The sequence below is a fragment of the Ranitomeya variabilis genome, chromosome 4 (genome assembly GCF_051348905.1).
Source record: "Ranitomeya variabilis isolate aRanVar5 chromosome 4, aRanVar5.hap1, whole genome shotgun sequence".
Lineage (NCBI taxonomy): Eukaryota > Metazoa > Chordata > Amphibia > Anura > Dendrobatidae > Ranitomeya > Ranitomeya variabilis.
In genome coordinates, this window is record NC_135235.1 from 153,889,318 (window position 1) to 153,903,003 (window position 13,686).

At 44.0% G+C, this 13,686-nt stretch overlaps 1 protein-coding gene across 4 annotated transcripts in view; it reads right to left on the bottom strand.

The window, feature by feature from the left end:
• The window catches only part of SYT15 (synaptotagmin 15), a 163,830-nt gene that overhangs the window by 85,202 nt on the left and 64,942 nt on the right, over positions 1 to 13,686 (bottom strand). For all 4 annotated transcript variants that reach the window (XM_077257189.1, XM_077257191.1, XM_077257190.1 and 1 more), the window contains 2 exons: positions 11,729 to 11,899; positions 11,517 to 11,637 (listed from right to left, as the gene is read on the bottom strand). In XM_077257189.1, coding sequence (XP_077113304.1) covers positions 11,517 to 11,637; positions 11,729 to 11,899 — 292 coding nt within the window. The remainder of the gene's footprint in view (positions 1 to 11,516; positions 11,638 to 11,728; positions 11,900 to 13,686) is intronic.

The following is a 13,686-nucleotide window of genomic DNA, read 5'->3' on the forward strand; positions in this document are numbered from 1 at the left end:
AAAGATTTATTTTATTTTCATGGCTCTAGATTATAAACTTCTGCGAAGCAGTTGGGGGTTCATAGTGCTCATTACACATCTAGATAAGTTCTTTGAGGTGTCTAGTTTCCAAAATGGGGTCACTTGTGGGGGGTATCTACTGTTTAAGTACATCAGGAGCAAATGCAACATGACGCCCGCAGACCATCCCATCAAAGTCTGCATTCCAAGCGGCGCTCCTTCCCTCCCGAGCCCAGATGGTTGCCCAAACAGTGCCCCCACCCACATATGGGGTATCAGCATAATCAGGACAAACTGGTCAACAGATTTTGGGGTCCAATGTCTCCTGTACCCTTGAGAAAATAAAAAATTGCAGTCTAAAAAATCATTTTTGAGGGGAAAAAAAGGATTTTTTATTTTCACGGCTCTACTTTATAAATTTCTGTGAAGCACTTGGGGGTTTAAAGTGCTCACCACACATCTAGTTAAGTTCCTTAAGTGGTCTAGTTTCCAAAATGGGGTCACTTGTGGGGGGTTTCTACTGTTTAGGCACATCAGGGGCTCTGCAAACGCGACATGGTGTCCGATCTCAATTCCAGCCAATTCTACATTGAAAAAGTAAAACTGCACTCCTCTTCCAAGCTCTGCAGTGCGCCCAAACAGTGGTTTACCCCCACATATGGGGTATCAATGTACTCAGGAGAAATTGCGCAACAACTTTTGTGGTCTAATTTCTCCTGTTACCCTTGTGAAAATATAAATTTGGGGGCAAAAAGATCATTCTTGTAGAAAAAATGTGATTTTTTATTTTCACGGCTCTACGTTATAAACTTCTGAGAAGCACCTGGGGGTCTAAAGTGCTCACCACACCTCTAGATAAGTTCCTTAAGGGGTCTAGTTTCCAAAATGGGGTCACTTGTGGGGGTTTTCCACTGTATAGGCACATCAGGGGCTCTCTAAATGTGACATGGCATCCGATCTCAATTCCAGCCAATTCTGCATTGAAAAAGTCAAACAGCGCTCCTTCTCTTCCAAGCTGTGCGGTGCGCCCAAACAGTGGTTTACCCCCACATATGGGAGATCGGCGTATTCAGGAGAAATTGCACAACAACATTTATGGTTAAATTTCTGTTTTTACACTTGTGAAAATAAAAAAAAATGGTTCTGAAGTAAAATGTTTGTAAAAAAAAGTTAAATGTTCATTTTTGCCTTCCACATTGTTTCAGTTCCTGTGAAGCACGTAAAGGGTTAATAAACTTCTTGAATGTGGTTTAGAGCACCTTGAGGGGTGCAGTTTTTAGAATGGTGTCACACTTGGATATTTTCTATCATATAGACCCTCAAAATGACTTCAAAGGTGATGTGGTCCCTAAAAAAAAAAAAAATGGTGTTGTAAAAATGAGAAATTGCTGGTCAACTTTTAACCCTTATAACTCCCTAACAAAAAAAAATTTTGTTTCCAAAATTGTGCTGATGTAAAGTACACATGTGGGAAATGTTGTTTATTAACTATTTTTTGTGACATATCTGTCTGATTTAAGGGCATAAAAATACAAAGTTTGAAAATTGCAAAATTTAAATTTATTTTGCCATACTTCTGTTTTTTTCATAAATAATCGCAAGTATTATTGAAGAAATGTTACCACTGTCATGAAGTACAATAGAAAACTGTGTCAGAATCAGCAGGATCCGTTAAAGCGTTCCAAAAGTTATAACCTCATAAAGTGACAGTGGTCAGAATTGTAAAAATTGGCCTGGTCATTAAGTACCAAATTGGCTCTGTCACTAAGGGGTTAAGAGATTGTACTTGCTAGAAGAAACTTAGGGTACCGTCTCACAAAACGATTTACCAACGATCACGACCAGCGATACGACCTGGCCGTGATCGTTGGTAAGTCATAGTGTGGTCGCTGGAGAGCTGTCACACAGACAGCTCTCCAGCGACCAACGATGCCGAAGTCCCCGGGTAACCAGGGTAAACATCGGGTTACTAAGCGCAGGGCCGCACTTAGTAACCCGATGTTTACCCTGGTTACCATCGTAAATGTAAAAAAAAAAAAAAAAAAAACAGTACAAACTCACATTCCGGTGTCCGTCAGGTCCCTTGCCGTCTGCTTCCCGCACTGACTGACTGCCGGCCGGAAAGTGGAAGCAGAGCACAGCGGTTACGTCACCGCTGTGCTGTGCTTTCACTTTCCGGCCGGCAGTCAGTCAGTGCGGGAAGCAGACGGCAAGAGACCTGACGGACACCGGAATGTGAGTATGTACTGTGTTTTTTTTTTACATTTACGATTGTAACCAGGGTAAACATCGGGTTACTAAGCGCGGCCCTGCGCTTAGTAACCCGATGTTTACCCTGGTTACAAGCGAACGCATCGTTGGATCGGTGTCACACACACACCGATCCAATGATGACAGCGGGAGATCCAGCGACGAAAGAAAGTTCCAAACGATCTGCTACGACGTACGATTCTCAGCAGGGTCCCTGATCACTGCTGCGTGTCAGACACAGCGATATCGTATGGATATCGCTGGAACGTCACGGATCGTACTGTCGTAGCGATCAAAGTGCCACTGTGAGACGGTACCCTTACTTATAATCCTATTTCTTCTTTTCAAGGCCAATTTCACCTGATTTTTGACAAGGCCTTTCAACAAGGGGGTTATACCCAAGGATGCCAGGGAAGGTCTTGTTCCAGTGTCTCCCAGAGTGGCATGTCTCTACTTATTGCCCAAAGTATATAAGAGTGGTCAACCCCCCTGGCCACCCAATTGTGTCGGGCAATGGTAGCATGTGAGAACTGACATGCAAATTTTGGAATTTTAATTTTAAACCAATAGTTGAGAATTTACCATTATATCTGAAAGATACATATGACTCAACAAGGTCGAAAACATCATTATGGAGAAAGATATGTAGATGATAACAATAGATATAGAATCCCTCCACACCTCCATTAGCCATAAAGATGACATGGAGCTGATCCGTTTTTTTTCTATGACAAATATAGATCCCCAATTGGTTCAATTCTTTCATACTCTTACTGAACTTGCATTGATGCACAACTATTTCATTTTTAAAGACAATATTTATTTACAGATGCAGGGTACAGCAATGGGGGAAGCTTTTGTCAACTCGCCCCCCTACATCGAAAAGGTTCTGCTGTGGTCCCTATTTATTGACTATGTTTTTCCTTTGGCAGGCATCTGAATCAGATCTGAAACAGTTCATTAAGTATTTGAATGTTAATGAGAACAACATCAAACTGTCAGGCATATACAACCAAAGCACAATGGATATTCTGGATGTCAATTCTTAAAAGTGAGGATGGAATGATTAATACTGAAATGTATAGAAAGAGTATGGCAGGTAAACCTTTACTTCATGCCACTTCATCTCATTTATCCCACCTTTTCAATGGCATACCAACAGGCCAGTTCCTATGCACTCACAGGATATGTACGACTGACGGCATCTTCAGCTAACAGGCCAGGAACCTTGATGAAAGATTTAAAGAATGCAACTAGGATTGAGTGAAACGGATCGGACAAATTCAAAAATCGCCGACTTTCGGCAAAGTCAGGTTTCATGAAACCCGACCCGATCCTAGTGTGGGATCAGCCATGAGGTCGGCGATCAGCACGCCAAAGTCGCGTTTCGTATGATGCGTTCAGGGCCATTTTTCAGCCAATGAAGGAGGACGCAGAGTGTGGGCAGCGTGATGACATAGGTCTCGGTCCCCACCATCTTAGAGAAGGGCATGACAGTGATTGGCTTGCTTTCGGCGGCGTCACAGGGGCTATATAAAAGTGGCGTGCACGCCGACCGCCATCTTACTTCTGCCGATCGTAGCATAGGGAGAGGTTGCTGCAGATTTAATCAGAAGAAGGGATATAGTTAGGAAGGGAAGATTAACCCCCACACTGCTTGTGCTGTAGCGATTTCCACTGTCCAACACCACCTTTTTTTTGCAGGGACAGTGGAGGCTATATTTTTGTGCATCAGCTCTGTAGCTTATTAGGCTGCCTTATAAGGCTCCCTGATAGCTGCATTGCTGTTTGCACCGATGCTGTGCAAACCAACTGCTTTTTTAAAAGCAAAAATCCTGTTGCTCCTTTCTGCACAGTTATCTTGTTTATTGGTCCACACTTGTGTGCAGCAGTCCTTTTTACTGCTGCCATATTTGTGCTGAGATCATTGTAGGGAGATTGAAATTGTACTACAGTCCTTGTATTTTTTCATATATCAGCCAGCCACTTTCAGCCACTTACATTGTGTTGTTTTATACACTGGGCCTGAGTTTTGGTTCTGTCTCCCCCCCCCAAAAAAAGGGAGATTTAAATTCAAGTTTATATACACCTTCTACCTTGTTTTACAGTACCATATAATGGTTGTTATTTTGGTTAGATTTTCCAAAAAATGAGTAAGTCTGGTGGAAGAGGCCGTGGGCGTAGGTTGCCAGCTGGTACTGATGGTGGTGCATCTGGTGGTAGTGGGAAACACCAAAGGCTGGAGGTGTTGAGCCAGCATCATCATCTGGCTACACAAGACCTCGAAGGCTCCCTTATCTGGGAGTAAGAAAACAGCTTTTAAAGCTGGAGCAGCAGGAAAAAGTTTTGGCTTTCCTTGCTGACTCAGCCTCTAGCTCTTTCGCCTTCTCTTCAGAAAGTTCCAAATATAAAAGCAGCGAGTCGTCAGTGGATGCTCCCAGTCAGGAACAAGATGTTTCCTTGTGTCCTTCACCCAAACCAAAAGTGAATGATGCGTCAGGCTACACTACAGGTTACTCCATGGAGCTCTTTACACATACCGTGCCTGGGTTAGAAAGGGAAATTGTACACTGCCAATTACAAGAAGAATCGGACATGGAGTGCACTGATGCACAGCCACAGCTAGATTATTATGCTGTTCCATTGACTCAGATCACTACATTGCCCTCGCAGTGTACTGAGCCAGAATCTGACCCTGATGAGACTATGGTGCCCCGTCCCGAACGCTTTAGCACCTTACACGGTGACACAGAGGAAGGTTCACATGACATTGAAGAGCAGGTGATAGATGACCCAGTTGTTGACCCAGATTGGCAGCCATTGTGGGAAGAGGGTGCCGCTGCCAGTAGCTCAGAAGCGGAGGAGGATGGTCCGCAGCAGCCCAGAAGCGGAGGAGGATGATCCGCAGCAGCCATCTACATCGCAACAGCTGTCATCTGGCAGGTCCATATCAGGCCAAAACTGTGTCAAAAACAAAAACAGTTTTAGGACAGCGTGGCCATCCGGTGAAAGTAGCACAGCGTGCAATGCCAGAAAAGGTATTCCATAGTAGGAAGAGTGTAGTGTAGCAATTTTTTAACCAAGATCCGAATGATCAGTGCAAAGTTATCTGTAAGAAATGCTCAAAGACCTTTAGCAGGGGGAAGAATCTTCAAAATTTAAATACAATGTTCATGCTTAGACATTTAACCAGCATGCACTTGCAAGCCTGGACTAACTACCAAATGTCCCGTACCGTTGGTGCACCTGCTCAGAATGAAGGTAGTCAGCAACGCTACATTGCTTCCCTCACTGTAAGCCCACTGGTTAGGACACCACCAGCAGCAAATGTGGAGATATCGTCGCAAGGCCAAAGCAGTCAGAAAATCACAAAGTTCTTGGTAGGAAACACTGTATGTAGGCCAACATTAAGAATACCATCATCAACCCTCTCTCAATCCACCATGTCCACCACCCCCACCGCTAGTTCCACCATATGCAGCTCTCCAGTCCAGCTCACCCTACAAGAGACTCTCGTTAGGAAAAGAAAGTACTCATCCTCTCATCCGCGTACACAGGGTTTGAACACCCACATTGCTAGACTAATCTCGTTAGAGATGATGCCCTACCGGTTGGTTGACAGCGAAGATTTCAAAGACCTGATGGCCTACGCAGTACCATGCTATGACCTACCCAGTCAGCACTTCTTTGCGAGAAAAGCCATCCCAGCCCTCCACCAGCATGTCAAAGACCGCACTGTCCATGCACTGAGGCAATCAGTCAGTGGAAAGGTGCACCTCACAATAGATGCATGGACCAGTAGGCATGGCCAGGGACGTTACGCGTCCATCACGGTGCACTGTGTTAATGTGGTGGATGCAGAGTCCACAGGGGACAGCCATAGTGGGACAGTTCTGCCTAGCCCACGGTCTAGGAAACAGATGGCTGTAGGCGTTCGCCACCCCCCTCCTCCTCCAGAAGCGAAAGCTCATCCACAGAGCGCAGTAGCACGACCACTCCATCTGCAGCTGCCAGTGTTGCACACGAGGTGTCCCATTATCGAACAGCTAGTGGTAAGCGTCAGCAGGCTGTGTTACAAATGAAGTGTTTGGGCGACAACAGACACACCGCGGAAGTACTCGCCGAGTATTTGCAGCAACAAACGCAGTTATGGCTGGGCAGTGTACATCTTGAGGCAGGCAAGGTAGTCAGTGATAACGGAAGGAATTTTATGGCTGCCATAGCCCTTTCAGAACTGAAACACATACCTTGCCTGGCTCACACCTTGAACCTGGTGGTGCAGTGCTTCCTCAAAAATTATCCGGCGTTACCAGCCCTGCTCCTGAAGGTGCGAAGATTTTGCTCGCACATCCACTGGTCGCCCGTACACTCCAGCCGTATGCTGAACCATCAGCGATCGCTGAAGCTTCCCCTGCACCACCTAATAATCAACGTTGCAACAAGGTGGAACTCCACACTGCACATGCTTCAGAGGCTGTGCGAACAGAGGCATGCTGTAATTAATTTGTGGGAGGATACACATACACGGGCAGGCACTTGGATGGCAGACATGGAGTTGTCTGGTGTGCAGTGGTCAAAGCTACAAGACCTCTGTCAAGTCCTTCAGCATTTTGAGGAATGCACACGGCTGGTAAATGCAGATGACGCCATCATAAACATGAGCATCCCACTAATGCGTCTGCTGATGCAAAGTTTGATGCACATTAAGGAGCAGGCGTCTGCAGCCGAGGAGGAGGGAAGCCTTGATGACAGTCAGCCATTGTCTGCTCAGGGAACTCTCCTGGACGAGGTGGCGGACAAAGGAGGAGGAGGAGGATCCACAATATAAAAGGAAAATTACAAATTATCATGCCACATGAGAACCTTGAGCAAATATTGGCTACCAAACAAGCAACTCTTGTAGACCGTTTGGTTCAGGCATTCCCAGCATACAGCGGTGGTGATGGTTCTCACACGAGCCGTAGGGGGCAACATGGCAGAGGTGTTAGAGGTGCACAAATCCGAAGTGGTGTTGGACAGAGGGGTTTTATGACCAGGTTGTGGAGTGATTTCGCAATGACCACTGACACGACAGGTACTGCTGCATCGATTCAAAGTGACAGGAGACAGCATTTGTCCAGTATGGTTACGAACTACTTTTCCTCCCTTATCGATGTTCTCCCTCACAGGTCATTCCTCTTTGATTACTGGGCATCTAAACTAGACACCTGGCCTGAATTGGCAGAATATGCATTACAGGAGCTCGCTTGCCCTGCTGCCAGTGTGCTATCAGAAAGAGTATTCAGTGCTGCTGGTTCAATTCTGACTGAAAAAAAGGACACGTCTGGCTACCCGAAATGTTGATGATCTAACCTTCATTAAAATGAACCAATCATGGATTTCAAATTATTTTGCTCCACCTTCCCCTGATGACACGTAGCTTGCCTGAAAAAGGTCTTGCTTTTGGCCTCCTCTTACCGACTTCTCCAATTCCTCCATTTGCAGCTGCTGAATGTCCACCATAGGCCATTTTTATACCTCCCTAAATGGGCTGACTCCCTCCACAGGGCCATGGTTACCACCTGGCGCAAGCACTCGTGCGAGTGCAGTTTGCCTGGACAAGTGGGTGTGCCCACTCTTGGGCGAAGGCACTGGCACAGGGTCCCTCATATTAAAATGAAGTGTCTGACGGTGGTGGTGCACAACCAATGTCAGACACACCGTCGTAATATGAGGGGCCCTGTGCCAGTACAGCCGCCCACGAGAGAGTGTTCCCCCCAGCTCGAACAGTGCTCTACCACTTGCAATACTTACCTCTCCCTGCTCCACCACTGTGTAGTCTGTGCTGTTAAATCCTTCAATGGCACTGCCAATACAAATTTGTTGAAATGATAGATGATAGTTAAAATATACAGGGGCCCTGGCCTCCATTTAGACCAGTTAATACTTTGCGCCTACTACCACTGTTTGCAGAGGAGCCCACACCTGTACCTAGCAATGCCACCTGTTTATTTATGAACAATTTTTTTGGCAGACATTTTGTCCACTTTATTATTTGGGCCTACTGTCTGCCAATCATTACAGTTGTTCTCCAATGAACAAAGCAATGTCGCCTGTTTAGTCCTGTTACCCATTTTGAACTGCATTTAGCCCACTTTATTATTTGGGCCTATATCTGCGTTTCCTCCTCATCCTGCTCATTGCCCAGCCACTGCTAGATGAGTCTGCTGGTACATTGACCCAGACCACTACATTCCCCTTGCACTCTACACAGCCAGAATCTGACCCTGCTGAAAGTCAGGTTCCCCTTCCCGCATACTATACCACCTTACACGTGGACAACGAGGAAGGTGCAGATGAAAGTGTAGGTGCCTTCATCAGGTGGGGGGGGCATACTCGTTGGCGACGTCACTGGCACAGGGCCCCTCACAGTACGCAAAAGTGTCTCTGCCGTGGGAGGCGCCACCCGCCGTCAAACACACCTCCGTACTATGAGGGGCCCTGTGCCAGTGCCAATGAGTAGGCCCCCCCTTCTTGCTCAGGATCACAGCACTTGCAAAGTTGAAATACTTACCTCTCCCTTCTCCACCGCCGTGACGTATTCTGCATTTCCTGGGCCCACGAAAATCTTGAGCCAGCCCTACACCCCCACAACTTTAGCCAAATGACCCCCAGTTTTCAATGCCTAACTATTATTATAAAGTAAATTAAGATTGACAAGCTTCAGTAATAAGAATTGATGTTTTTGGCATTAAAATGGGCAGTGTAGGTGTTTTCCTGTCCTCCCCTCACTGCCGACTTTGATTCCCCATTGACTTGCATTGGGTGTCGTGTTTCAGTCGGCCCCCGACTTTTCGCAATAATCGGCTGTTTCACCCGACCCGACTTTTCACAAAGTCGGGTTTCGCGAAACCCGACTCGATCCCAAAAAAGTAAAAAAGTCACTCAACTCTAAATGCAACTACTCCAATAGAAGCAGCAAGAAGGAATTCAGTAAGGCTTTACACTCCGAAAGGGAAAAACTTTATGGACAAAGAAAAAAAATTTACCATTGATCATCGGGTGAGATTTATAAATTTAATAACAAATGGCACAACATGAAGCAAGCACTTTCTAAATTCTTGCTTATTCTGAAAACGGATAAGATCTTATCTGAATATACCGGTAAATATCCATATATTACAAAACAGACGGGCACCGAATCTTAGAGATTTACTTGTGCACAGTTTCTATCAGAGCCTGAAAAAAATAACTCATTCGGATTAATAGGACAAAGATGGGTTTTCCCCCCCCCCCCCCATGTATGGTCTGCATGCTTGCCGGAGTATGCTTCGAAACACGGATTTCACCATGCGACACGTAAATGTCCTATTACCCAACACATCACATGTGATACTATGAGTAATTAACTAAGAAATCTGCCCCTATAAGTTAATATATGTAGGTCTAACAAAAAGACAGTTAAAAACACAAATCAGAACATGTAAGATCAGAAACGCCATCAATGTTGAGGATTCATCTCAACTTACAGTATTTGCAAGACTTTTTAAACAGGATCATAATTGCAATGCACGTCTGTTGAAAGCTTTAGGATTGAGCGTATTCATATGAACATAAGTGAGGGAGATAGGATAAAGGAAAGATATATGTCTTGTGTCGCATGGATTTATGTCTTTTTACATTAACTAATGAACTTGCCCCTCAGACTATAAGGGGTCATCACAACAGAGACCCCAATCAGGACAATAAAACATTCCTTATCTAAGAACTGGCCCAACATTTATGGACATAACTGTTTATCACTCATGGTAATTCTGCTTCATGCCACCTGTCTTATCCATGTTTTTTTTTTTTGGTTCTGTGCTATGTTGTGCATAAATATGTGATTCTTCAGAATTTATCAGCAGAGAACAAAAGCAGCAAACAGTCCAGTTCATATAAATATGCAAAAATCTTTATTAATAGTAAAACCAGGGAAAAACATGACAGAGGGAAACGATCCCCATGCAACCATCAGCATGCACCTAAAAGGACAGGGGGCAGGTGACTACATAGTGTAAATAACCACTTACTAACCAACATAGATATCTCAGAAAGAAGAAAGGGAATGCGCCGGACTACTTGATGTAACTACACATAATGGACCTAAAGCCCAAGAGGGTAACTAAGAAGCCTGACACAAATAGTATATTATGTACATACCGGTTAGTGTGAAGATATATCAAATTGGACTGGCACCTCACCCCCGTCCACCCCGACGCGCGTTTCGGCAGATGCCTTTCTCAAGGGGTACAAATTGTGCAGTTGGGCAAAGCATACTGCACGTGCGCAAGGCAAGATTGCCTTGTGCAGGCATGTACTACGGAGGACAGAGAAAGAACTTCAAGCCAATATTGCGGCCACCATGCAGCCAGCAGGAAAGGAAAGGGTGAATCAAACACACGAAAACACCGCCCATCGGACCGAAAACCGGTCCCGCCAAATTCAGGTGACAGGTTCCCTTTAAACAGGATTATTTTATGTCTTCCTTTGGCTGGATCCTTACATGATTTTTTCATGTGTATGGTCAGTTTTTGGTTTTTTTTTCATCTAACTTATAAGATTTTCACCTCACTTTCCACCTGGTTTAATCTGAGCAAATTAGATAGAACTTTGTTCCACAACCTTCACTTATGTATATTAATATATAATCCTTAAAAAGGATGGATATACTAGGTTGAGGTTAATATAGTATTTTCTGTATTTGGTAGGATTTTGTTCCACTGTGTTTTCCATTTTCTGATACTTGACTTTGGGTGATATGATCTCTTAAATTTTGTGCTGTTGTATCCTATGAATTTAGAATTTGTTTGATCATGAAGTTAAGGTTTTTTTATCTTTTGTGGATTTGCCCATGTCTGATACTCTCCTTTTAAACAAACTGCTTTAGAATTTTGTTTGTTGTTTAATAAAGGAAAAATTGTTTTATAATTTGGCTTTTACTCCTTTATGTGCATATGATTTGTTGGGGATATGACAGTACTTGTGAATGCCAATGTGCTAGCACTTCACCTGACTTCTAATGTGATTATTTAAATCACAGGATTAAAACAAAGCTGTGGCCAATTTAGCCCTATGATTTAAATAAAGCTGTGACCATTTTGACAACCAAAATAATGCGTTTTGTATATTTATTCCAGTGAGCTGGACTAATTGTTTATAGCTTTTAGATAATATGTTCAGTTTGATATTTTCATAGACATTATGGGTTTTAATGTGTTAAGCAATTAAGGAAAGGTTTTACTCACTGATAATACCACGTTCCTCTTGGAATTGAATCCCCTTAGCTCTGAGAACCACCACTGTCAAACGTCCAAGGTAATCATTGTAGCTTAGTGAGAACTGGATATCTCCATATTCTGATGGCGGCTTTAAGAAAACAATACAAATATTTCAAAAAGTTTGATTTGATTTTGATCTAAAAACTGAGGCTTGTGGCTGTTTTGACATAATAGGTTACCTCTAAATTTTCTTGTTCCAAGTCTCTCCAAATAACCAGCTTTCCATCATCGGTCAAGTTCTCATTTTTCAATGGAAAGATAACTTGTCCTAATAGATGGTGCTTCTTTATTTTATCCACATGGAAGACTGAAAACCTTAGTGTCCTTTGATGTAATGTTTTTCCAGAAACCTATGGTACATAAAAAGAGATGCTGTACTTTATACTGAAAAGTTTTCAATTTGAGTAAGGGTACCGTCTCACTATACGATTTACCAACGATCACGACCTGCGATACGACCTGGCCGTGATCGTTGGTAAGTCGTTGTGTGGTCGCTGGGGAGCTGTCACACAGACCGCTCTCCAGCGACCAACGATGCCGAGGTTCGCTGGTAACCAGGGTAAACATCGGGTTACTAAGCGCAGGGCCGCGCTTAGTAACCCGATGTTTACCGTGGTTACCAGCGTAAAAGTAAAAAAAAACAAACAGTACATACTGACCATCTGATGTCCGTCAGGTCCCTTGCCGTCCGCTTCCTGCTCTGACTGAGTGCAGCCGTACAGTGAGAGCAGAGCGCAGCAGTGACGTCACCGCTGTGATCTGCTCTCACTTTCCGGCCGGCAGACAGTCAGAGCGGGAAGCGGACGGCAAGAGACCTGACGGACATCAGATGGTAAGTATGTACGGTTTGTTTTTTTTTACTTTTACGCTGGTAACCAGGGTAAACATCGGGTTACTAAGCGCGGCCCTGCGCTTAGTAGCCCGATGTTTACCCTGGTTACCAGCGAACGCATCGCTGTCACACACAACGATCCAGCGATGACAGCGGGAGATCCAGCGACGAAAGAAAGTTTCAAACGATGTGCTACGACGTACGATTCTCAGCAGGGTGTCTGATCGCAGTAGCGTGTCAGACACTGCGAGATCGTAACGATATCGCTAGAACGTCACGAATCGTGCCGTCGTAGCGATAAAAATGCCACTGTGTGACGGTACCCTAAGGGTATCTTCCATCTATCAATCTGTGCAGGGTAGTTTAGCACTGCTCTTCTTAAAATCAATAGATTGTTTCAGTGGGCTTCAAGAAACATTGCTATGTAGGGACCAACTTAACCCATTACTTGCCAAATTAGCAAAAAAAAAATTATTTTTTATTTTTTTTAAATGACAGATTTTTAATGATTTGGGTCCTAATGAATCAGGAAAAGGGCATGCCAATATTCAATTAAAAATGACAATGACATGATTTCCTATTTAGTAAACATTCATTTTACAAACCCAACAAAAAAATGGACCTAATTATAAAAATTATTATATAATTATTATTATTATATTAGTTGCTAGAAGCTAAAGATTAGGCGTCCCAAGCAAAAGGACATTGGTAGATAAATGGGTTAAAAGAAACATGTCAGTCGTTTTTTTCGACATAATCTGAGAGAAGCAGGATATAGGGGCAGAGAGCCTGATTCTAGTAATATATCTCTTACTAGACTGCTTGTAGCAGTGGTCAGAATGGAGAGCTGTGTATAACCCCACCAACACTCCTGATTTATACACTGTACAAGGAAACTACCTTTGTCAGCAAGCTGCTAATCAGTGGGGGGGGTGGGGTTACAAAGATTAGCAGGACTGGCTTACATGTGACACCTAGTCCTCTAATGATAATCTTCTGCTAATAGAACACGGATTGTATTGCAACTACAGCAAGCTGATGCACAAAGTTACATCCTTGGAACAAGGCTCTTTGCTCCTACATTACGCTGCTCTCAGATCAAATAGTAAATACCTGCTCACAGGTTCCCTTTAAAATTCATATAACTAGCTATCAAGGTTAACAGCCAGGAGAGCCACACAGTTCCCATGGCTGTTACTGTGTCACAGGTGACACTGAGCGATCACACAGATCCCATTGTTGTCTCCAGTTTGTCAGGGGAACGCAATTCTGTCTCTAATCAGTTCAAGAAGAACCCCGATCTTA